Source organism: Rana temporaria, chromosome 6 (assembly GCF_905171775.1).
Source record: "Rana temporaria chromosome 6, aRanTem1.1, whole genome shotgun sequence".
Taxonomy (NCBI): domain Eukaryota; kingdom Metazoa; phylum Chordata; class Amphibia; order Anura; family Ranidae; genus Rana; species Rana temporaria.
The window spans coordinates 117102086-117129345 of NC_053494.1; the positions used below are offsets into that span (position 1 = coordinate 117102086).

The following is a 27260-nucleotide window of genomic DNA, read 5'->3' on the forward strand; positions in this document are numbered from 1 at the left end:
GGGGTAACAACCGCTTTAAGCTCCAGAAAGTTTTACCCTTTACATGACCTTTACAAAACTATGTTTTTTTACTTTCTGCTATAAAACATATCCAATTAAAAAAAATTACATTTCGTCATAAACTTCAGCCAAAATTTATTCTGCTACATGTCTTTGGTAAAAACAAATTTCAAATAAGTGTATATTGCGTGAAAAGTTATAGGGGCTATAAACAATGGTATATATTTCGAAAATGTTCTTATTTTTTACTACTAATGGCAGCAATTAGCAACTTATAGTGGGACTGTGACAGTGCAGCAGGAAATCTAACACTAACTGAATCTGGGGAAAACTGACCAACTGGCACTGCACTAATGACACTGGCTGGAAAGGGCTTAACATTTATCTGCAATCAAAGGGTTTGACTGTGTGCCTAACAAAAAAAAATCACATCGCTGCTGTCAGAAGAGAGCCCTGTGCTGTTTACCAACACAGGGCTCTCTTCTGCCATTCGCTTAGCCAATCAGCAGGTGCTGGCCAGCTGATCGGCTTGTGCTGCAACGAATGACAGTACAGCTGAGTCGGCAGGCACACACATGCGTGCCTTCTACCTGGAAGAAGCAGATCATGTACATGTACTGATGTGGTTTGGCACAGGGGGGGGCGCTCTGCAGCGGTATATCTGTGGTAGGCAGTCCCCAAGTGGTTAATTAATTTTAGTATCAGTTTCTATTTCCTGATAGGCAGATAAGGAGACACGAAATACATTTAAGATACGCATATTACAAGGAAGGTCTAAAGCGTAAGCCACTGGGTTAATCCTGCAGAGAATACGGAAAGGACCAATAAAACGAGGTGCAAACTTCAGAGTGGGAACACAGAGATGGGAGATGACAGCCAGACCCTGTCCCCAACGTGGTAGGAAGGTGCAGGCAGGCATCTGCGGTCAGCATGGAGTCTGTACCTATCATTAGCATGTCGCAAAGCCTTCTGGACTTGTGCCCATGTGGAACAAAGACCATAGAGATGCTCCTCTAATGCAGTAATACTCTGCAGAACAGATGAGTCAGGCAACATGGAAGGTTGGAAACCATAGTTCGCCATAAATGGGGACAATTAGGAAGCAGAATTCAAGGCACTATTGTGAGCAAACGGTAAGAGGTCTGACCAGTTGTTATGATGGTCAGAAATATAGAAATGTAGGAACTGCTCCAAGGACTGATTGGCTCATTCTGCTGGCCCCATTAGACTGCGGGTGATACGCAGAGGAGAAAGCAAGCTGAATTCCCAACTGTGCACAAAAGGCTCGCCAGAGCCAGGACACAAACTGACTACCCCTGTCTGAGACGATCACCTTGGGTAGCCCGTGTAAGTGAAAGATCTCTCGAGCAAAAATGGAAGCCAGTTCCTTAGAAGTCGGCAACTTCTTAAGTGTAATACAATGAGAAATTTTCGAGAACCAGTCAACCACCATAAGGATAACTGTGTTGTCCTGGGAGTTGAGTAACTCCACAATAAAATCCATAGACAGGTGGGTCCAGGGTCTCTCTCCATTGGGTATGGGTTGTTGGAGGCCCACTTGAAGGTGTTGTGGTGTCTTACTCTGAGCACACACAGAACAGGCAGCTACTAAGGCAGTTACATCAGCACGTAGACTAGGCAACCAAAATTGTTGGGAAATGGCCCTAAAGAGTTGATTCTTCCCAGGGTGGCAAGCAGCCTTTTGGAGAATGGTAAATCTTGAGCATGGCAGTACGAAGACTCTCTGGGACAAAGCAGCGGTCACAAGGTTTCTCAGGAGGAGCAAGGACCTGAGCGACAAGAATTTTGTCACCCAGAGAAGTGAGACTGGTGCGAACCATAGCCAGAATACGATCAGGAGTAATCACAGGAACTGGATCCGACTCCATCTTGGAAGTGGAGAAGTGGAGAAAAATTGTCGTGACAAAGCGTCAGCCCTTACATTCTTATTACCAGTTAAGAATGAGACAATTTAATTGAAACTTGACAAAAAAAGAGCTATTGTGCCCTTCTGGGAGAGTGACGTTTAGCCTCAGACAAGAATGTGAGATTCTTATGGTCAGTAAGAATGAGAACCGGCACAGTGGTACCTTCAAGGAGATGTATTCATTCTTTCAGGGCTAAAATGATCGCCAACAGCTCTCTGTTCCCAATCTCATAATTGCACTACGCAGGTGACAATTTCTTGAAAAAGTAGCTACAAGAATGCATAGCGCTCTCAGAGGTAAAATGTTGAAACAGAAGGGCGCCAAGAAAATGCTGCAGAGGATGTAAACCCATGGGTCGGGGGCCACTAGTAAAACAGCAAGCAGGATCTGGAGCCAGAAGGAACGTCAGTAGACATGTGCACAGAAAATTTTTAACGTTTTTTTTTGTTCTGTTTCGTATGGTTCCGTAGGTTAGTTTCCGTTCGTTTTTCGTAAGACGCCCGTTTTCCTGTTCGTTCCCGTTCGTTTTTCGTACAACGAGATTTTTTCGTATTCCGATCGTTTCGTATTTTCGTTACCGTTTTATTTTCGTACATGCGGGATGGTTCGTTATTCTGTTTAATTCTTGTTCGTTACTTGTTAAGACAATCATTTTCGTGAATTTTTGTCAATGATTTGCATTCTGTGTTTTGGATTCCTTTTTCTGTTCGTGTTTTCAGTCGTGTGTTTGTGTGACATCTATGACAATTTGTTGTGGATGTCATGTGGGCATGCGACTGAAGATACGAACAGAAAAAGGATTTTTGTCATTTTGTACTTTCGTAAATATATCGCAGGATTCGCGGCACTTTCAACACGCGGCTCATCCATATTAACGATTGTTAAGCCCCATACACTTGGTCAGACTTTTTTAACAACAAACATAAAAACGATCGTTTTCCGTTCGTTCTCAGAAAATTTGTTCGTTTTTAAACTCCATTAGAAAACCATTTTTGGGTTCAAAAGTCTGGCCAACTGATCTCCCTTCAGATGAAAATCCACAGAAAAGTTTATTTGGCTTTACTGTACTACTCAGCACAAAAGAGAAGCTGCTTTACTAACTACACTCACTGCCCATTCAAAAAAACGAAAATTACATCTGTGGCAAGGGATTTGCATTCTGTGTTTTGGGTCCTTTTTCTTTTGGTGTTTTCGGTCGTGTGTTCGTGTGACATCTGTGGCAAAAGATTTGCATTCTGTTGAATCCAAAATACGAACAGAAAAAAGAAATTCAAAATACAGGGTTGTGGATGTCGTGTGAGCATACGACTGAGGGTGCGAACAGAGAAGGGATTCAAACAAGATACAGAGTGCAAATCTTTTGTTGTGGATGTCGTGTGAACATACGGCTGAGGATACGAGCAGAGAGGGGATTCAAATAGGATACAGAATGCAAATCTTTTGTTGTGGATGTCGTGTGAGCATGCGACTGGGGATGCGGACAGGGAAAGGATTCAAACAAAATGCAGAGTGCGGGTCTTTTGTTGTGGATGTCATATGAGCATATGACTGAGGGTGCGAACAGAGAAGGGATTCAAACAAGATACAGAGTGCAAATCTTTTGTTGTGGATGTCGTGTGAACATACGGCTGAGGATACAAGCAGAGAGGGGATTCAAACAGGATACAGAATGCAAATCTTTTGTTGTGGATGTCATATGAGCATACGGCTGAGGATACAAGCAGAGAGGGGATTCAAACAGGATACAGAATGCAAATCTTTTGTTGTGGATGTCGTGTGAGCATACGACTGGGGATGCGGACAGGGAAAGGATTCAAACAAAATGCAGAGTGCGGGTCTTTTGTTGTGGATGTCATATGAGCATATGACTGAGGGTGCGAACAGAGAAGGGATTCAAACAAGATACAGAGTGCAAATCTTTTGTTGTGGATGTCGTGTGAACATACGGCTGAGGATACAAGCAGAGAGGGGATTCAAACAGGATACAGAATGCAAATCTTTTGTTATAGATGTAATTTTCGTTTTGTCGTATTTTCGTCAGATCGTTCGTTCGTATTTGCGGTGGTTCGTTATGCGGCTCATTCGTAATCCCATCGTTTTCGTATTTTGGTGCTTTAATTTTTTCGTATGTACACATTATTCTGCGGGTATGAAAATGAACATTTTCGGACGAAAATAACATTCGTACGAACGGGAATGCACATATCTAAACGTCAGCGAAACAAGTCTTTAACATTAACACAGGAGAGTATCTCTAGAGATGTGACCAAGGCTAAGGCAGAGATCATCTGGGCTGGATGGCTTAAGTAAGCAGGACTGACGAGCAGGATATCATCAACAGGTGAGTCACTATGGAGAGATAGGAGCTGGCAATTAGCTGACAGCTCAGGGGCCAGCTCAGAGAAGAAAGGGCTGAGCCCAGTCCCGACACAGGTTAAGGGTGAGCCTTAGGATACTCTGAGAAAACATCTAACAAACTTTGATGGAGGACTCCAACTCTGATCTGCTCCTTCAGGGTGAAAACCACCCTCTTAAATTTGAAGGGTAACTATATTCCAAACAGGGACTTCTCCAAAAGAATTTGCTTGGTGTTGCAGTTAGTCTCACAGGATCTACTTGTGGCCAACACTTACGCTGCAGGTAGGATTGAATTTCCTTTCTGCCTGTTGTTTTGGGTATTTAGCAGGAGCCTGTTAACTCTTCCATTTTCTCTCAACCCTTCTAGGTCTGAACACCAACAAAAAGCTTGCTGGGGATGCGGGGCTCAGGTCCCAGGGGTAAATCTCTCTGTGAGCCATGCTATACCTGAGCTGTGAGGGAAAGAGAGGGGGGAGACCAACCATTGGAAGCACTGGTGAGAAAGGTGGTTCATGAATCCCCAAGTAGAATAGACTCCAGCCGTACCATCAATCCTTCTGTTGATACAGTGTCAGCCCCAGAAGTGATTTGCAAAGCGGCCTTATGGTCTTCAATTAATACGTTCATGGTGCACTACTGCGTAGACCCGGTCTTTTTGTCTTCTGTTAAATTTTGTTTACATATTCTGTCTGTTGACAGTGCCAATTAAACCTTTTTTCTTTTGACCAGCAATTGCCCACCCGGGTGTGTATTGCTAGTTATTTCCCATATGTAGGCTGCCATGGAGTCTATCAAGAAAATTTCCTATCAAATACTTACCATATTTTTTTTTCCTGGTGGACTCCATGGCAGCAGGAGTTCCCTCCCATTTGCTGGAGTAGGGTAAGTTACAGAACACGGTCTCTGTCTGCTGGAAATACACTAGTAAATTTTAAAACTAGAATATTCTTTCCACCATGTATATGAAAATTCTTTGTACATTCAATGACTGGGCAAATGTTTTAAAACTTCACTTGCTTTTAACATTCGATTTTAGAATGAATGTAGTTCCCAAACGAAAACCTGAATTCGAAAAAATAGTTTCTTCAAGAATATGTTTCCATCTTGCTCTTTCAAAATGTTCTGGACACTGTGTCTGAAAACAGCTGTTGATATGACCCTATTATCAATTATAAAATCAAACGAACCTTCTAAAAATGAAAATGTTTGCATAAAAATATGTTAGTGTATGGCCAGCATTACAGTGTTGGTAAAAATTCCACCCTTACAATCAGCTAAAAGATTATTGGTGTCATACTACTGGATATGGATCTGGAACTATGAAGGTACCATTAGATGGGAGGTCAATTAGCTACATCTCAAGGAACTCCTAGAATTTTTTTGAGGAACCCTCGGTTACCATGAAATTATGGTTGAGAATTTGTGTTTTACAGAGGTTTTCCTGGAATAAGTTTCAATTTTTTTTTTTTTTTTTTACTAACAACAAGAAAAATTCCTGCATCCTTCTGGAGCCTGGTCATGTGACTAATGTCTCAGCAGTGTTCATCTCTGATAAATGATCCTGGGGGACTAATGTCATGAAATTTTTCAAGTTGCTTATGTTTAAGTACTGTAACTATGACTTTACTTTCTTTACAGGTCTGCTTTACCCATCTGCTTGAGTATATATACTAAGTGTTGCACTTACAATTGAATCATTTTCTCTCTTTTCCCCTATCCCCACGTCTGCATGACATTGCCTTCTGCCAAATAGCTATACATATTTGTAGTGTTCTCAGTGGGAAGTGTGACTGTTGGCCTAGTAGTGCAAGCAGGTCAAATATCTCTTAGATAACTGAACAGTCGTGCCTAATATAGCACAGATAAAAGAAATTGTGTGAACAGTCCTGTGGCCAAAATATAAAGAAAATATACAAATAACATTTTAGTAGGATGGATTTGCACACTTACCTCTTCATAGCCTGTATGCTTTTGTTTCAAACCTATTGGATTAAAAACATGTATTAAGTTAGTATAATAAAACACATTCTGTATTTACGAGAAAAATTAACAGACTTGCAGCCTAAAGAGTTAACAGTGGCAGATTTAAAATTCAATTTTCCTTTCTATGTAATGGCATTTCTGTGGGCGTCATGGATATTATACTGAAAATAGCAAAGCTTGAAGCAGAGACACGTGGCTTATTTATCTTGTCATGAGCGCTGCATTAACAGAGCATATTTAGCAATCAGTTATTGTAAGTTATACAGAAAATGTCCAACCACAAAGTGGATTTAAGGTGTAATCTGGCATGATTAGCCACAAAAGGAAAAAAAAAAATCATCTTTGTAGAGTCCAAGTGCCTTAAAGCGGACCTTCAGTCATTTTTTCAACTTTCCATCTATTAAATCTTCTGCCCTTGTTGTTTTAACTTTGAAAAGTAAAACATTTTATTTCTGCCAGTAAATACCTTATACAGCCCACTTCCGGTTTCTTGTTTGGTCATTAGCCTAGGCTTATGACATCATGTGTGAGCAGACTGCAGTTCCTCTTTAATTGATTTCATACTCATTCGGACAGAAAAAAAAGCAACGTGTTTAATGGTTATTTTCACTCTCAAACTTAGTTCCGGACTACTGAGGAACCCAGACTACTGAATACACTATATAATGTTAGACAGTCAATTTGGCCTTGTGTTTGCTCAGCAGGCTTATTTGATAATCATTGTAAGATTCAAGTGTAAATATAGAAAAGTACAGTAACCCAATCAAAATCCACCTTACTGTGGTGCAACCAATACAAAATGGATTCTAATTGCTTACTGTACTTTGCACTTATCCGATTGTTCCTTCCATCCTTTACTGAATAGGTGTCAGGATAGGGTCTGTTGGTCTCTTGGATCGCAGTGCCAGTGTCCACCAGCGGGTGTCTTCCAACACACAGGACCTGTAGTGAGAGGACTCACCTGCTGGTGGCAATGCAGGATCCTTGGGCCGCAGTACCGGTGTCCACCAGCGGGTGTATCCGGGGCAGTGTGGAGCAGACAGCACCTCCTGCGCTCAAGTGTTACTTGAGGCCAATTACAGGCATTCATATAAATACCCGGCTGATGATTGCTCTCATCGCCTTGGTATCATCCTTGCACCCTGACCTGTTATCTGATCCTGATTCTGAACCTGTTGCTGTAACCTGAGCCTGTTTCCTGTGTACCTGATCCTGCCTCCCTGTCCTGATCCCCATCCGGTCCCATCTGTTACCTTGTATCCCTGCCCTGCAGTCTGATCCATCCAGCCTCTCCCTGTCTTGTTTGTTCCCTGTCTGCTGACTCTCTGTGCATGACCTTGGCCCGGCTAACGTTTATGTTTCTGTAACATCCCTTTGTCCATCTGCTGATCTGCTGTGTATGACCCTGGCCTGATTACTTTATGATTACGGTATTCCCCATCTACTGAATATAGTTATTTGTGCGTCACTGTTGGTTTATTGTCACTGTTTGGTATTGGTGGTGTTTGTGTATTCAAATTTCACTAATCTTAATAAACATTTCTATTCTCTTTTACATGTGTTTTGGTTCTCTCTTTGCAATCCACACAGTTTGGTCACACCTGATACATGACAATAGGCCCACAAGTGGGATGTTTTTTCTAGGACTTTGCCTATTTCATACCTCCCAACCGTCCCGGATTTCGCGGGACAGTCCCGCGATTCGTGGTAAACCCCGCGGTCCCGCGAACAGCACCTGACTCCCGCGATTCCGCGGCCCCCCCCCCCCCGCGATTACCGTGATAATTCCAGCACCCCCCCCCGCTCAACAATTCTGATCCGCGCCCCCCCGCTCAACAACTCCGATCCACGGAATTCCTCCCCCCCGCTCAACAAGTTTGTTGGGAGGTATGCTCATTTGTCCCTCATTCTAAAGTTGAAAAGTTGGGAGGTATGCTATTTATGGGTCTGTAAGCAGGCTAAAATAGCCAGTTAGACACTGACCCAGTTGGGAGGGTAGGAGTTAATGCCTTTCCCAGTTCTTTGGTCTTTTGGCAGTTTCTTCTCTTGGTATGGCCCACTAATCCTGTGATATATAAATATGGGACAGTGATCCGGTACAGGAGTTCGGCCCCTTAGAGAGATCCAGTAAAGAGGCTACAAGAAGTCCTCAGTAGAGAGCCGAGAGGTCCAGAACCCATATTGGGTCCGATGCCCATAAGGGAATGAAATGGAGAACAATACCTGTGATGAGCAGAAGGATGTCGCTTATTATTGCCTGGATATAAAGTCATCAAAACCTGGGGTTTGCCCCCAAGACACCAGCACTGGAGGAATGCCTTTGATGGACTTTGTACTGCATGAATACTACCTTTTCAGGTATGCCAGGGCAGCGCACAGCCTGTAGATAAAGTTAGGGGAAAATTATGCCTTTGAATATTGGACTCTGTAATTGCCTTTGCACTTTTCTAAGTAAAGCATTTGAAACGTTGTCCCTGCCTGGTCTGAAGTTACTGAAAGGGGTGTAATGCAAGTAACCAGCAAATGTAGTTCACAGTATGGGTCTTAAACAGATTGGGGTATAAAGACTGTGGAGAGGAGTAGTGTGAAGACACAAGTGGTTACCTAGGGTAACGGAAATTTTACAGCAGCCTGTCGATAGCTTATACCTGTTATAGGTGGAATGATTGCCTTCTCCTTCTGCCAGCGGTCTGCTTCCCAGAGCAACGGAAGGGGTGTGCACGGCGGGGCCACTCCGCTACTGGGGAATTTTAGTGGAAAACACTGGACAGGTGGATGTGGACAAGGCTTGGCATGTCCCTCCTGAATGCAGACTATAGAGAAGGCAATAGTTAACTGAAGAGTAGAGGCTTGCCCTAAAGCGGAGGTTTACTCAAATAACATTTTTCTCAGAACAACTTCTTTGGACTTCTAAGGTCTCGTACAGACGAGGGGACAGTCCGCTGAAAACGGTCCACCGGACCGTTTTCAGCGGACATTTCCCCTCGGAGATTTCTGTCTGATGGTTGTACACACCATCAGACAGAAATCCGCGCGAACAGACAGCGCGGTGACGTGTCCGCGCCGTCGCTGCGACGATGACGCGGCGACGTGCGCGACGCTGGAAGGTCAATGCTTCCACGCATGCGTCGAAGTGATTCGACGCATGCGAGGGATCGCGGCCGCTCGGACATGTACGGTGAGTCTGTATAGACGACCGAACATGTCCGACGGACAGGATTCCAGCGGACATGTTTCTTAGCATGCTAAGAAACATTTGTCCGCTCGAAAACGGTCGGGTGGACAAATGTCCGCTCGAAACCTGTCCGGTCGGCCGTACACACGACCGAACATGTCTGCTGAAACTGGTCAGCGGACCAGTTTCAGCAGACATTTTCGGTCGTCTGTACAAGGCCTTACATGTACAGTCCGCAAGTATGTACAATACCTTATAATCTATCTTTTCATGCCGGCTTCCAGGTACTTCCGGGTACTTCTCCCCGTGGGAGTAGGCGTTTCCAAGCTGAGGAGGCATGTCATCTGGGAGGTCGCCCAGATGATTGACGTCTTTTCAGCAAAAGTTCGCCCCGGCGGATAAGGCCCCGCCCCCCGTTTTGCGTAGGCGCGTCCGAGTCACTGCGTTTACGAAAGAAGCCGAACATGCATATCTGCTAGTCGACTCTATACAGCACAGGCTCATTACATGCAAAGCAAGATAGTTCAAGCTGTGATTTGTCATAATTGTGATGATTATGGCTTACAGCTCATGAAAACCCCAAATCCACAATCTCAGAAAATTAGAATATTACATGCAATTAATAAAACAAGGATTGTACATAGAACAATATCGCACCTCTGAAAAGTCTAAGCATGCATATGCTACTTGGTGCAGCAATTACTGCCTCAATGCGGCGTGGCATGGAAGCAGGGCCGCTGTTAGAAATCATGGGGCCCCGTACAGTCTACCTGATGGGGCCCCCTTTGACCTTGCCCTCAACCCCACCCCTGGCCCCACCTCTGACCCAGTCTCAAAAGTTGCAGGGGGGGCATATGATGCAATGAATGTGGAAGTAATCAGGTGGTTTCAGAGCTGCTTGTATTACTTCCACATGAAAATTGACAGCTGCCTTTGCAAGTATACACAGACTCCTGGCTGCTGTCTCCAGCCAGAAATGTACGTACGTGTTAGAAAAGACTTGCTTGCAGCATAGCCTCAGCTCCGTTTTAAAACAGAAGCAGTGTTGACGTGTGTAAACGTGCCTAAATGTGTATTAACACTAGGCGCGTTTAGCACTTGAACGTTAATTAATTTCAATGGCCAGAATACATTTTTGTTCTGGCCAATGAAATGGACGCACAAGTGCTTGATGCCTGTAAATCATCTTAAACGCTTGTACAGGCGTTAGACATTTTTACAAGCGTCATGTTTTTTTCTGGCAAAAGGCTGCTGCCAAGAGGAGGGGCGTTCTTTAAACTTTCTGTGTGCATGAGGCCTTATAGCATTATGATAATCATTCACACAGCACACAAGGTGCTCCATGGCTCTCACAGTGTACCACATGCTGCTGTGTGCTGACTTTGCTGTGGCTGTACTGTGCTCCAATCTGTAACACACAGTACACCCATAAAGTAACAAAGCCATGTGACAAACTGTGATAGAGCTTTGGAGCACCTTGTGTGCTGTGTGAATGATTATTATAAAGCACTGTGAGGCTATGGATGATTCTGCTAAGGCTACATTAACACTTCACTCACTGTGCTGCCCAGTGCGTGCCATGCCACCCTCCGCCACCACCAAGATTAACCACTTAAGACCTGGACCAAAATGCAGGTAAAGGACCCGGCCAGTTTTTGCGATTCGGCACTACGTCGTGCGACGTGGCTTCTAAACAAAATTGGCGTCCTTTTTTCCCCCACAAAGCTTTCTTTTGGTGGTATTTGATCACCTCTGCGGTTTTTATTTTTTGCGCTATAAACAAAAATAGAGCGACAATTTTTAAAAAAATTCAATATTTTTTCCTTTTTGCTATTATAAATATCCCCCAAAAATATATAAAAACATTTTTTTTCCCTCAGTTTAGGCCGATACGTATTCTTCAACCTATTTTTGGTAAAAAAAATCGCAATAAGCGTTTATCGATTGGTTTGCGCACAAGTTATAGTGTTTAAAAAATAGGGGATAGTTTTATTGCATTTTTATTAATAATTTTTTTTTTACAACTAATGGCAACGCAACATTATGGCGGACACATTGGACAATTTTGACACATTTTTGGGCCAATTGTAATTTTCACAGCAAAAAATTCTATAAAAATGCATTGGCCCAGATTCAATAAGATTTGCGCAATATTTGCGTGGGAGCAGGGCAACGATTTTGCCCTGCGCCCACGCAAATATTTTGCGCTGACCTCGATTCACGGAGCAGTAGCTCCGTGACTTGCGAGGGCGCGCCGGCAAATTTGCCCGGCGTAAGCGCGCGCAAGTTAAATTACCCCCCGGCGGCGGGAATCATTTAAACTAGGCGCGCTCCCGCGCCGAGCGTACAGCGCATGCTCCGTCGGGAAACTTTCCCGACGTGCATTGCGGCAAATGACGTCGCAAGGACGTAATTTGCTTCAAAGTGAACGTGAATGGCGTCCAGCGCCATTCACGAAGCACTTACGCAAACGACATAACATTTGAACATCGCGAGGCGGGAGCGGCGGTATACTTTAGCACAGGCTGCCCCTGCTATTAGAAAGGGCAGCCTTGCGCTAAAGTAACCGTACGGAAACTCCGTACCTGGCTTGTGCGGGGCCCGCGCAAGACTGTGAATCAGTGGTAGTATGCAATTTGCATACTACATGCTGATACACAATGGGAGCGCCCCCTAGCGGCCCCCGCAAGAATGCAGCCTAAAATCTGCGAGGCATAAGAGCCTTATGCCGCGCAGATTTTAGGCTGCAGCCGGTGTAACGAGGTTCCTGAATCAGGAGCACTCGTTACACCGGAGCAAGTAAGCAATTGCGCCGTGTAACTCATGGTTACACGGGCGCAATTGGTTCTTGAATCTGGGCCATTGTTTACTGTAAAAATGACAATTGCAGTTTGGGAGTTAACCACTAGGGGGCGCAGAAGGGGTTAAGTGTGACCTCATATGTAAAATAATGAAAGGAAAGGGTAGTGGCGCTGTCTTTTCTTTCCCCTATCGCTAGGGTGTATTATCTAAGCTGACCAATCTATACTGCTAAGAGAGCTACTACCGAGCCAGGGTCATGTAATAAGTGTATCTGGTAGTTGTACCTGTGATATCACATACAAGGATAAGTGAAAATATATATATATATATCTAACGCATAAATATGCGTTATTACAGTATAAGTATGTGCAGGGTTAGGAAATGCCCCAGGGGCTATTGATTAGCCAACTAATATATATGAGTACTGTACATAGTAATCCTTAATGTGAGTGTGACTGCACAAAATATGCGCTGTTGAACTTTGGTAGTAAGTGTGATACTTATGTGTGTATGAATATACAAAATACATAAAAAATAAATAATAAAAATATAAATGTATCAACACACTGTGTATCAAATACAAGTGTACCACCAATAGAAAAACACAGTAAAAACTGTTCCCTGTGAAATTATGAACATAAAATTCTGATCAAATCAAATAAACAAATAAAATTGCATATGGAATTGCATATATTAGCAACAGCATTGGAAATGTAACAGTCCAAATCCGCATATACGATCCATCCAAACGATTATCTTGGTGCAAAATATATCACAATATCCGTGACTGATGAATGCTCAAAAGCGATCAATGGTGCTTCCACGCGTGATTCCAGTGCTCCCCCACCTGGGTCCCCACTCACCAGATATCACAACCCCTGCAGGGGTAGACAGCGTAGTATGATTTTTCACTCTGGAGTCTGGGTGTCCTTTATCTCTCCTTCCAATCTCCTGCCTGTGGCACTGCTGAGATGTTATGGAAGACCAAGATGCTTCAATAGCGCCCTTCAGCTCATCTGCATTGTTCAGTCTCATGTCTCATCTTTCTCTTGGCAATGCCCCATAGATTCTCTATGGGGTTCAGGTCAGCCGAGTTTGCTGGCCAATCAAGCACAGTAATCCCACGGTCATTGAACCGGATTTTGGTGCTTTTGGCAGTGTGGGCAGGTGCCAAGTCCTGCTGGAAAATGAAGTCAGCATCCCCATAGAGCTCGTCTGCGGAAGGAACCATGAAGCACTCCAAAATCTTCTGGTAGAAGGCTGCGGTGACCCTGGACTTAACGAAGCACAATGGCTCCCCAAATCATCACAGACTGTGGAAACTTCACACTGGACTTCAAGCATCTTGCAGTGTGTGCCTCTCCATTCTTCCTCCATACTCCGGCTCCTTGGTTTCCAAATGAGATGCAAAATTTGCTCTCATCAGAAGAGGACTTTGGACCACTGAGCACCAGGTGTGTTTTTCTTTAGCCCAGGTAAGACGCTTCTGACGTTGGTTGTTGTTCAGGAGTGGCTTGACAAGAGAAATACAATATTTGAAGCTCATGTCCAGGATCCGTCTGTGTGTGGTGGATCTTAATGTACTGACTCCAGCAACAGTCCACTCCTTGTGAAAGTCCCCAACACTTTTTTAAATGGCCTTTTTCTGAAAATCCTCTCCAGGCTGCGGTCATCCTTGCTACCTGTGCACCTTTTTCTTCCACACTTTTCCCCATCCACATAACTTTCTATTAATGTGCTTTGATACAGCACTTTGGGAACATCCAACTTCTTTTGCAATCACCTTTTGAGGCTTTCCGTCTTTATAGAGGGTGTCAAGGATGTTTTTTTGCACGGCTGTCATGTCAGAAGTCTTTCCCATGATTGTGAATCCTACTGAACCAGACTGAGAAACCATTTAAAGGCTCAGGAACCCTTTGCAGGTGTTATGGCTTAATTAGCTGATAAGAGTGGGACACTTTGAGCCTAGAATATTGCACCTTTTCACAATATTCAAATTTTCTGAGATTGTGGATTTGTGGTTTTCATGAGTTGTAAGCTATAATCGTCACAATTATGACAAATCACAAGCTTGAACTATCTTGCTTTGCATGTAATAAGTTTATCTCATATATTAGTTTCACCTTTTAAGCTGCATTAGTGAAATAAATTAACTTTTGCACGATATTCTAATTTTTCAAGTATCACCTGTACCTTTATTGGCCTTAAAAATAATCGCCATCATTCACAACACACTTTTGGCAACATTCATAACGCTTCTGGAAACTGTCAGCAAAAGCCTCTTTAGGAATCAATAATAGAACTGCGTAGAACAAATTTGCACCTTTCACGACGCTCGTCAAAGCACCCTCCCCATGTTGAGGGCATATGGCCTGGTACGGTTTAGGAGGGGGGCGCTCTCCCCCCCTTTCCCCACGGCCTGCCAGGTTACATGCTCGGATAAGGGTCTGGTATGGATTTTGGGGGGACATCCATGCCTTTAAAAAAAAATATTTGGCGCAGGCTATGTAAGCAGCCTTATATAGTGTGGGGCGTGGACTTAGTCCCCCTGAGCCATGATTAATTGGCCAAAGGCGCCCTGCCTTTGGCCAATTATGACTCTGTCAGCAGAACCTGCTGTGAGTGGCCAAAGCATGCAGGTCAGGCGCATGCTTTGGCCAATCATCATACAGCAATGCACTGCGATATCGCAGTGAATTATGGTGTGTTCTGCGGCGCTCAAATTTCCAGCGAATGCCCCATATGTTTGGTTCATTTTAGAACAAATGAACACCCGCAGTTCGAGTCAAACTTAAGTTCGACTCAAACCATGGGCTCAGACCATGGCTGGAGACCCAAAGGAGGAAACCCTGGATCTGGTACGAGACTCCGGCCTCGTACACACGACCGAACATGTTTGCTGAAACTGGTCCGCGGAACAGTTTCCGCGGACATGTTTGGTCGTGTGTAGGGCCGACCGGACAATTTTCCGGCGGATCGGACAGGTTTCCAGCGGATAACTGTTTCTTAGCATGCTAAGAAACATGTCCGCTGGAACCATGTCCGTCGGACATGTCCGATGGTCAGTATGACTCATCGGACATGTCCGCTGGCCCGAGAACCTGCGCATGACGTCGAATTGATTCGACGCATGCGTGGAAGCTTTGAACTTCCGCGTCAGAGAACGTCAGTGTTGTATACGTCACCGCGTTCTCTGTCCGCGGGGATTTTGGTTTGATGGTGTGTACAACCATTAGACCAAAATCTCTGAGCGGACATGTCCGATGAAAACGGTCCGCGGACCGTTTTCATCGGACAGGTCCGCTCTTCTGTACGCGGCCCAACATTATAGTTCATCTGTTGTCTGCTGGGGAAAAAATTTTTTCATCATTCACTGGCCAGTGTGAAAAAATGAGAATTGTTATAACAAGGGACTGTTTTTATAAACTATTGGTAGGTAAATACAGTACAGTTATGTTAATTACTGTTAGAATGCTGCAGGTGTTTAACTTTATCTCACAGAGTAATGCCTAGTACACACGATCGTTTTTCCTGTCGGGAAAACTGACGTGTTTTCCTTTGGCCGGGAAAACCGGCCATGTGTATGCTCCTTAGCAGTTTTCCGGACAGGAAAACTGCGGTTTAAAAAATAAGAACATGTTCTCTTTTTTCTCGCCGTGAATCGTGGCGTTTTTTTCCCCACAGTTTTCCTATGGGAAACACTGCGAGGGAGCATACACATGGCCAGTTTTCCCAACCAAAGTTCTCCTGGAAGTTTTCCTGTCGAGAAAACCGGCCGTGTGTACAGGGGAAAAGGGACCGAGCCGGTTCTCGGTTTTCCCCTTGTGTGTACTAGGCATTTACACATATTGTCTTATTGGTTGTTTGTATAAGTACACTTGCTAAACCTCTCTTCTTTTAGGCCTCGTAAACCCGATAGGATAGCCAGAGGACAACGGTCTGAAGGCCTGTTGTCTTAGGTTAACCTATGAGGCTGACTGATGGTCCATCGTGCGTACACACCATCAGTTAAAAAACGATCGTGTCAGAACGCGGTGACGTAAAACACAACGACGTGCGAAAAAAAAGGAGTTCAATGCTTCCAAGCATGCGTCGACTTGATTCTGAGCATGCGCGGGTTTTTAACCGATGCTTTTGCATACTAACGATCGGTTTTGACCTATCGGTTAGGCGTCCATCGGTTGAATTTTAAGGCAAGTTCTCATTTTTTGGACCGAAGGTTAAATAACCTATGGGGCCTACACATGATCGGTTTGGAATGATGAAAACGGTCCTTCAGACCGGTGTCCTCTGGCGATCCTATCGTGTGTACGAGGCCTTAGGCTATACCTGGCCCAATAAATTATTTGAAATACTACAAGGTGTATCTGCAAGTGCCTGGTGACTGAGGTATGTCATCTTCCAGTCTGCAGAGAAATCACAAAACAATTTGGCAGCCTCTTTGGGGGAAGCGCTACACTTGCTTCCAAAGAGATTTTTTTAAGCAAGTTAAAAAATCTGTCATGTGTAATAATTGACTCAAAGTTCCTATGAACATATTGTAGGGGCTCAGAAAAAAAAACTGTTTTTGGAAACCATGTTGAAAATTAGAAGCATCACCCGCTTTTATTATACCATTGCTAAACAGCTAAGTGGTCAGCTGTACTTTTGTAAGCCTTCTACACTGCTTATTCATCAAATAAAGCATTGCTATAAGAGACACAGTTTAACGGTCTCATTGAATAGATACTGTAATCTTATCTTCTCAGCTAGTGTTATGCCATAGAGCCAGATAGCTTGTGGTTATTAGACCAAGACCTTGCTTCTCTCTGAAGCTTGCTTCCTGTATTTTCCAACGTTTGAGCATAAAGATACTGGATACATGCAGCTATACATTATATTACTTATTGTATTACTAGTAGTAGTAGTAGTAGTAGTAGTGTATATTATTACTCACAAATGCTTTAAAGGGACACTAAAGGTTTCCTTTTTTTTTTTTTAAATAACAAACAAGTTATACTTACCTCCACTGTGCAGCTCGTTTTGCACAGAGTGGTCCAGATCCTGGTCTTCTGTGGTCCCTCGGTGGCTGTCTCGGCTACTCCATGCAAGAACTAACCCCTTTCATGGGAGCTCTCTACCATGGGGGTTAGTTGTTGTGGCACGCACCCGTGATACAGCCTGTGGCCATAGCCGCCGACTGTATCACTTGGCCCCGCCCCCGGCGTGCCGCGTCATTGATTTAATTGACGGCAACGGGAGCCAATGGCTGTACTGCTATCAATCAACCAATGAATGAGCCGAGAAGCCAGCGCATTCTCTGCGCGGGACTTTCGAGGGGTCAGGTAAGTAAACGGGGGCTCAGGGGGGCCACTAATCCTCTGATGTTTTTTTCACCTTAATGTATAGGATGCATTAAGGTGAAAAAACATGAACCTTTACAACCCCTTTAATGCTGGGTTATTGCTAGTTCTTAGTCCATATTAAATGGTTAGGAGAATTAGATAATAATAAATGACTATTTTTCCTGTTGAGAAAGGCCATCCCTCAGTCAGATTCCTCTGGTGTATGATTTTGGTGCAGTGCTGTGTGATCGTAGTGCAGTGGATCCCACCAGACAAGGCCAGTACACTCGTGTCAGTGTGCCAAGCCCAAGATCATACAGCATTGAGATCCCAGTGCTGGAGCATCTGTCGTTCTACTCTTATGCCGCGTACACACGATCATTTTTCAGCATGAAAAAAAACATTGTTTTTCAAAAACGTCATTTAAAATGATCGTGTGTAGGATACACATCATTTTTCAGGTTCTGAAAACGACAAAAAAAAAAATCGAACATGCTGCATTTTTTAACGTTGTTTTTCGGGATGTAAAAAATTATCGTGTGTGGGCTAAAACGACGTAAAAAAACAGCGCATGCTCAGAAGCAAGTTATGAGATGGGAGCGCTCGTTCTGGTAAAAACTACCGTTCATAATGGAGTAAGCACATTCATCACGCTGTAACAGACAAAAAAGCGCGAATCGTCTTTTACTAACACGGAATCAGCTAAAGCAGCCCAAAGGCGAATGGAACTTCCCCTTTAAAGTGCCGTCTTACGTGTTGTACGTCATCGCGCTTTGCTAGATCATTTTTTAAAAACGATGGTGTGTGGGCTCTGTCGTTTTAATGATGAAGTTGGAAAAACTTCATTTTTTAAACATGCTGAAAAACAACGTTTTTTTTCATGCTGAAAAATGATCGTGTGTACGCGGCATTAGGTTTATCTTAGACTAGGATTTAATGTCAAATTCCAGTTAAAAACCTTTATTTCTTAAAATGGAACTCTAGGTTTCAGCAAATTCTTCAGAATATCTGCAACCCTCTTACTGCTATAGAGGTATTAAAAGTGCGCCAACAAATATAGTGTGGATGTAAAAATTACATATTATGTCTCAATATCGTTTTGTGACGGGTATCCACTACCACATACGCATACAAGTGTTCCAAGTGCAAAAACTCATGTAATAAAGTGCAAAGAAAGTTTTTCGTATGATACACAATCCTTATCAAGTGCAATATACAAAAAATCAACAAAATATATGAACATATAAAGTAGTCAAAAATTTCATATGCAAAAAATAGCTTATAACTAAAAATAAGAATCAACAGTCCAAATAAAGTCCATACAGGTGCAAAAGGAAAGTGCTCTTGGGCTAGCCACTGTAGTTAATGCATTGCTTAAAGTGGAGGTTCACCCAAAAAATAAATTTTTAACATTACATTCAGCCGAGTTGTCCTAATGACAATCGGCATTCCCCCCCCCCCCCCCGTACATACCGTATTTTCACCGCCGCTTCCGGGTACGCATCACGAGTTGCGAAAGAAGCCGAACGTCGGTGCGCAGGCGCCGTATAGAGCCGCACCGACGTTCGGCTTCTTCCGGCAACTCGTGATGCGCTGTATGCAACAGTCGGAAGCCTGTCAATCAGATAGGAACGCCCAGTCCAGCAGAAGACATACCCGGAAGCAGCAGTGAAATACGGTATGTACAAAAAAAAACAGCCGATTGTCATTAGGACAACTCGGCTGAATGTAATGTTAAAAATTAATTTTTGGGTGAACTCCCGCTTTAAAAGCCTCTTAAAAGGCAAAGGGATAAGCCTATAGTACCAAGCACTGTGCAGCAACAAGTTTTGCTATGACTGCAAGTGGTTAAACTTGATCTTTTGCATTGGATGGTTTAAGAATCAAATACATTGGAATTTTTTTTATGAATTGGGTGTAATTAAGCTGCGGGATAGGGCATAAGTGTTCCGTTTTCACTCGCAGGTGTTGCCATGCATAATATGACCAGTTCTGGCATATTTTTACAAAAAAAAGGCATCTTTATGACATTGCGTGCTAGCCTCCAATCCCAGATGTTGCCTTCTAAGGGGAAACGTGTTGGGAAGGGCTAGCGGTGTGGAGTCAGCACGCATGGACCGATCGATAATCGCTTTGGCTGTGTCTAGTGGAAATTTATTTTTGCCTTATTACACTCATTCTGTAAGTGCAATAGTTTTCATTTTAATGAATTGTCAAACAGTATAGCACTATGAGCTCTCCTCCTTAATTTTGTGTAGCGCCCTGCTCCCAATGAGTAGTCGCTATATGTTCAAATTATAGTTATCTGAGCAGTAGTTGGCTCAGAAGGGTTGTGTCTAAATTGTGGCTCTGTCTCAGTGAAGCTGGTTGCATGATTTTCCTCCTGACGATGGGTGTCGCTGTCACCACTGGTCAGGATTGGAAAGGCATCAGGCTGGGTGCATTGGGTACCTCTTTTCCCAGAAGCAGCCCAGAGGACGTGGTGAACCCGATGTGCATTATGGGAGAGGGTACTTAAGGGGCAGACACCATTTTGTGAGGTTCGTCTTCTGATCTTCATCTGAGGGCCCTCCTGGCCTCAGGGATGTGTTGGCAGTTTCCGCCTCGGAGCCACGTTGGCCCGAGGCCTCGCAACTGAGATGTAGGCCCAGGAGTTGCTGAGGCCTACTGATCCAGGGATGATCCTGTGTCGCCTTACCTGATGGAAGGGACTGAGCAATTGAGGACTCAATTGGAGGATGTATCCGGATTTGATTTAAAAAGTTACTAAAGAAATGTTTTTTTTCTTTAACCACTTACCCCCCGGACCATATTGCTGGTCAAAGACCAGAGCACTTTTTGCGATTCGGGACTGCGTCGCTTTAACTGACAATTGCGCGGTCGTGCGACGTGGCTCCCAAACAAAATTGGCGTCCTTTTTTTCCCACAAATAGAGCTTTCTTTTGGTGGTATTTGATCACCTCTGCGGTTTTTATTTTTTGCGCTATAAACAAAAATAGAGCGACAATTTTGAAAAAAAATTAATATTTTTTACTTTTTGCTGTAATAAATATCCCCCAAAAATATATAAAAAATAATTTTTTTTCCTCAGTTTAGGCCGAGAAGTATTCTTCTACGTATTTTTCGTAAAAAAAATCGCAATAAGCGTTTATTGATTGGTTTGCGCAAAAGTTATAGCGTTTACAAAATAGGGGGTATTTTTATGTCATTTTTATTCATATATTTTTTTTACTAGTAATGGCGGTGATCAGCGATTTTTTTTCGGTACTGCGACATTATGGCGGACACTTCGGACAGCATTAAGGTGAAAAAACAATTTTCCTTTACAACTCCTTTAACACTACAAAATGGTAAAGCTCACAGTGAAGGTTTGCATTTTACATTATGAGATCTTTACTCCCCTTTCACTGCTACATTGTAGACATGCGCACTGCCGAAAAAAAAAAATCATTTTAGTTTCATTCGTTTTTTTTGCTTTTTTCGGAATTTGGAAAATTCGAAAATTCGAAATTTCGGGAATTAGAACATTCGGAAATTTGAACATTTGGAAATTCAGAAATTCGAAAATTCGATTTTCCAAATTTCCCACTTTCTAATTTTTGATTTTCGAATTTTCGATTTTCGAATTTTGGAGTTTTGAATTTTCGAAAATCTGAAAAAAAATTAAGAAAATCACTAAAATTCGAATAATAACTAACTAATGATAACTATTAAATTACAGGTATTGGAATTTACTTTCAAATTTGGCTGTTAGTGAATGTAACGAATGACAAATTTATCTGAAGTTACGAATTATCCGAAATAACGAATGTAACATCTAAACCAATGGAATGGAACTAATGAATAATAAATAATAATAATAACCTTTTTTATTATTTGTTATCATTATTATCTATTATTATTAGGCGGTAAACTTTGGTGGGGGTGGGTCAGCCATGCCTTCTGACCATTGACCTCTGGGAACCTGCATTCTGACATTTGACCTCTGGGGGAGGTCCCTATTCCAATTCCTGAGTCCTAATCTTATTGTTCAAGGAAAAACCCTATTCCTAACCCTAAACCCTGGCCCTGACCCTAATCCTAACCCTTACCCCTAACCCTAACCCCTAACTGCTAACCCTAACCCCAACCCTAACTTTAAACCATGGCCCTGACCCTGACCGTAAACCCTAACCCCTAACCCTATCTCCTAACCCTAACCCTAGCCCTAGCCACAACCCTAGCCCTAACCCCCAACCCTAACCCTAACCCCCAACCCTAAACCTAAACCCTAGCCATAACCCTAGCCCTAATCCTAACCCCTAACCCTAACCCTCTAACCCTAACTTCCTAACCCTAACTCCTAACCCTAACTGCTAACCCTAACCCTAACTGCTAACCCCTAACACTAGCCCTAACCCTAGCCATAGCCCTAACCACTAACCTCCAACCCTAAACCCTAGCCATAACCCTAACCCCCAACCCTAACCTTAACCTTAAACCCTCTAACCCTAACCCCTAACTCTAACCCTCTAACCCTAACCCCCTAACCCTCTAACCCTAAACCTAACACCCTAACCCTAATGCCTAACCCCTAACCCTAACCCTCTAACCCTAACTCTAACCCCCTAAACCTAACACCCTAACCCTAACCCCTAACCCTAACTCTCTAACCCTAACATCCTAACTCTAATGCCGCGTACACACGATCGTTTTTCAGCATGAAAAAAAATGTCATCTTTCAGCATGTCCAAAAAACAAAGTTTTTCCAACTTCATCATTAAAAACGATGTTGCCCACACACCATCGTTTTTGAAAAATTATGAACAAAGCGCGGTGACGTACAACACGTACGGCGGCACTCTAAGGGTCCTTTCAGACGTTCGTTGCGGATGAAAACGGGACGTCCGTTGCAGATAAAAACGGGACATACATTGGTCCCTATGTGATTGCGGGTGTCAGCGGATGACCATCCGCTGACACCCGTAATCGTCCGCCTCCGCAAAGATTCGATTTTTCGGACGGAAGAAAATCCTATTTTTCTTCCGTCTGCCGGATCGGATTGGATGAACACGGACATACGGTCCGTGTTCATCTGATCCCCCATAGGGGAGAGCGGAGGAAAGACAGGGCGGTCCCTGCACAGTGTGCAGTGACCGCCCTGTCAGCTGCCAGCTCAGCGGGATTTTACGGAGGATCCCCGCTGAGCTTTTGCGGACACACGGAGCGGATCATTACTGATCCGCCCGTTTGAAAGGGCCCTTAAGGGGAAGTTCTATTCGCCTTTGGGCTGCTTTTAGCTGATTCCTTGTTAGTAAAAGACGATTCACGCTTTTTTGTCTGTTACAGCGTGATGAATGTGCTTACTCATTATGAACTACATTATAAAACTACGTTATAAAACTACATTATGAACGGTAGTTTTACCAGAACGAGAGCTCCCGTCTCATAACTTGCTTCTGGGCATGCGTGGGTTTAAAACGTCGTTTTTGCCCACAAACGATCATTTTTTACAACCCGAAAAACGACATTTTAAAAAACGACATGAAAAAATATAGCATGTTCGAGAAAAAAAAAATTGTGAAGTCCACACACGATCATTTTAAATGACGTTTTAAAAAACGACGTTTTTTTTTCATGCCAAAAAATGATCATGTGTACGCGGCATAAGAATTTCCTAACTTTGAATTTTCGAATTTCGATTTGGTGGTATTTGATCACCTCTGCGGTTTTTATTTTTTGCGCTATAAACAAAAGAAGAGCGACAATTTTTTTTTTTTACTTTTTTATTTAATAACTATCACAATTTTGAAAAAAAATTTTCCTCAGTTTAGGCCAATACGTATTCTTCTACATATTTTTGGGTTAAAAAAAATCGCAATAATCGTATATTGATTGGTTTGCGCAAAAGTTATAGCGTCTACAAAATAGGGGATAGTTTTATTGCATTTTTTGACACATTTTTGGGACCATTCACATTTATACAGCGGCAGGGAAGGGGTTAACACTAGGGGGCGCTGAAGCAATTAAATATGTTCCATAGTGAGTGATTCTAACTGTAGGGGGAGGGGACTCACAAGGGGAGGAGACCAATCTGTGTTCCTCTGTACTGGGAACACACATTGGTCTCCTCACCTTTGACAGGACCTGGATCTGTGTGTTTACACACACAGATCCACGGTCCTGCCGTGATCGCGGGCAATTGCAGGTGCGTGTGCCCGGCGGACATTGCGGCCGCCGGGTCCCGAACGATGCCGCAGCACGCGCGCCCCCTAGACGGCCAGGAAGCCTAGGACGTCATATGACGTCCACCCAGGATGGGAGATCCCATCTGTGGACGTCATATGACTATGGGCGGGTAGGGAAGTGGTTAAAAAGGCCATGATGGTCTCTGCCAGCTTGGGACTCATAGCTGATGTTGATGTCATCAGCAAGCCACCTGTCTGGGGCCCCTGGCCATAATGTGCTTATTGAAAGTAGGTCACCTGCTACTGTCTGAAGGTGTTCTGTGTTTATACTTTTGTTAATGTGTATTGTACCTTCTGAGCTTGAAGCCGGCAAGTCTGACCTGCAATGAGACATCCGAGTCATCCAGGTGACTAATTAATGTAATGTTTATATTATATGTGTGCAATTTGTATTGTTAGGGTAATATAATCAGGAGGGGGGGATGTCTTCCTGGGTTGTATAAAAGCCTGTATTCTTATTCTGGTTTACTCTAAAACTGGTTTTGCCTAGTTCTTGGGGTAATTATGGCCAGATTCACTGATCTTGTGTTCTAGAGCTTAGGAAGCAATATACTAACGGAGGCACTCAAGCAGATCAGCCCCATTCCTGTAGCTTCATATATCAGATCAGCACAAATTTGTGCACCATTAGAATCAAGGGGTAGGTGGGTGGGCTTCTTAATGTATCAATGTCTTGAAGTTTAGCCTGACTCTGGGAGGAGGGTAACTACCTGAACATAAGAAGGGAAGTCTTTCTAAAATGTCATGGGGCTGGGTGAGTGGCAGGTACAGAAGGGCAGACCAATCTTTGTAACTGGCAGCCTAGTTATCTGTCAATTATAGCCTATGCAAGTGGCTCTGTATCTGTGGAGAGCAATGACCCACCTGAGGATCATCTGGTTCTCCATTGGGCCAATCCAAGCCTGTGTGTATGCCACATGGTGATCTTATGGGTGCCGCTGAAAATTACTTTGCATGCCAGGCCTAGACAAGTGATTTATGCTGCCGATCTCTGTACCAGTTGGTGCAAGTGATCTTTTGGTTTTATCAATAAATGAGACAATTGACATAGGTTCACATTTACTAACATTTGAAGTAAGGTGAAGTGTAGAAGACACAAACATTCAATCATGTTATTAATAATTAAAAAAAATAGGAATTTATCACGCCCATGCTAGTTTTGACAAATTAAGACCATTAGGTAGATTCAGTAACATTGACCTAACTTTGCGGCGGCGTAGCTTAAGGAATTTAAGCTACGCCGCCGTAAGTTAGCAAGGCAAGTACATGATTCTCAATGTACTTGCCTGCTAATATACGGCGGCGTAGCCCAAAGCGGGCGGGCGTAAGGGCGGCGGATTCAAATGTCTTGGAGGGGGGCGTGTTGTATGGTAATGAGGCTTGACCTCACGTTTTTGCCGTTTTTTTGTTACTGCGCATGCGCCTGGCGCCTACGTTTCCCAGTGTGCATTGCGGCTAAGTACGCCGTACGGGCCTATTGATTTCGACGTGGACATAAACTACGTAAATCCCGATTCGCGGACGACTTACGCAAACGACGTAAAAAATTTGAATCTCGCGAGGCGGGAACGGCGGCCATACTTTAACATTGTTATTCCACCTAATAGATGGAATAACTTTAGGCCTGCTAATGCCTTACGGAAACGGCGTAAATTGTCTGCAGGGGCCGGGCGTACGTTCGTGAATCGGCGTAACAACTCATTTACATATTTTACGCCAATCGCAATGGAAGCGCCACCTAGCGGCCATCCAAAATATTGCAATCTAAGATAGGACGGCGCAAGCCGTCGTATCTTAAATATGTTTAAGCGTATCTCTGTTTGAGCATACACTTAAACATACGTCGGCGTAGATTCTGAGTTAAGTCGACTTATCTACTGATAAGTTGGCCTAACTCTACCTGAATCTACCTACATATATAATTATTTATATACAGTATTTGTTACATATCAAATAAAAATGCACATAATGCAATGAAGCAACAGCTGAGCAAATACATAACCTCTATAAGCAAATTTTCCAAAACCATGCCAAAAACCACTGCTTGAGATACTGCATCTGTAGAAAACAATGACACTTTCTCATTACGCTGGGGTACTCAGTGAATTAAATATTAAGTGATATTGATCTATTTCTAAAAGCGTTAGAAAAAAACAGAGAGAAATAAACCTAACAATGTGTATTTTCTGTGACAGTCTAGGGATTACAAGCTGTTACCACTGAGACATGTCAAAACCAAATCTGGGGATTTTATGTAACCAATACTTTTACTCAAAAGATACCCAGAATGATGGGCCTCAAAGCATGCGGATGGGTTATTATAGCTAAATACAGTTCTCTGTCACCTCAAGAGACCCTGGGGACAGGAATTCAATTTGGCAGCTTTTATTCGGCCCCTTGAGAACGTTAAATCAAACACACAAAAACACACACGTTCAGTGTGCTGCAAAGAGTGCGGTCAATTTAATAGGGTTTGCACATACACTCTGGTAATGCAGAGCACTGAATTTAAAATATAACTCACAAATGGTTACCGCTGCGACCCGATTACCACATAAATAGAATCCAAATGCCAATTGTAACAAACCCAATGCCATTTAACAAATTGCATTTATGATCAGTTCTGATTATAATTAAGGTTAGTCATTTAATTCCTACATTTTCTGTAAAGCTACGGCCTAGAGCTTCTCAGTCTGTGATGCATGAAAGGTGCCCTCGTCAAGGGTTAACCATAAAAATGGAGGATGCTAGTGCCTCACCCGAGTAATAATGCTGTATTACACACCTGCCTCAGGCAGTGCATAGCTGCAGGCTGCATAGATGAAAATGAAATGGAAAGCCTTACCGTTTTCAATGTGGGAGCTAAAAAACACATTGAAAAGGTATTTTTACACCATTATTAGGCTTTTGATGGAGGCACTTACCCAGGCGACAAAAGGCCTCTGTGGCTGCTTGTCTTATGTTCTGCATGATGGACACAGAGCGAGAGAGAGAAGCGGAAACAAAAAAGGAAAAGAGGGAGATCGAAAGAGAGGCAGTCTGCTGTGTTCATCACTGTGCTAGCTCCACTACACAGAGACTTAGGATAGTGGCAGTATATGGGCAAGGAAGAGAGGAAAATAAAAGGGAAACATTTCTGGTATTGATCCTGGTGAGGTCAATTAGCAACGATTGTGTGTATTTTTTGACATTGGAAATCAAGGATCTTGTCAGTCACATACAGTATAATATGAGCTGTGACAGTTAGTCATCCTGTCACTGTTCCCACAGTAGGGTGAAAGCCCCCACCTTTTCAAATGTTCCAATGTGTCAGTATAAAGATTTTAGTGAAGAAGAACTGGGACAGCAGAGGATGCAAACATTATCAGATCATGGCCTTGGGGACCCAGCTATGTGTCAGAAACAGGCTTTTATGCATGCATTGTGCATTGCGAGCAGCATTTGTATGTACAACAGGTTTTAC

General features: G+C 43.3%; 1 protein-coding gene across 1 annotated transcript in view; it reads right to left on the minus strand.

Annotated features, from left to right (window-relative positions):
• CDK15 (cyclin dependent kinase 15) overlaps positions 1-26890 on the minus strand; it is a 241037-nt gene extending 214147 nt beyond the window's left edge. The window contains 2 exon segments of the mRNA XM_040357238.1: positions 6237-6268; positions 26722-26890. Of these exon segments, the coding sequence (XP_040213172.1) occupies positions 6237-6268; positions 26722-26767 (78 nt within the window). The 5' untranslated portion in view covers positions 26768-26890.
• Positions 26891-27260: the final 370 nt, after the last annotated feature.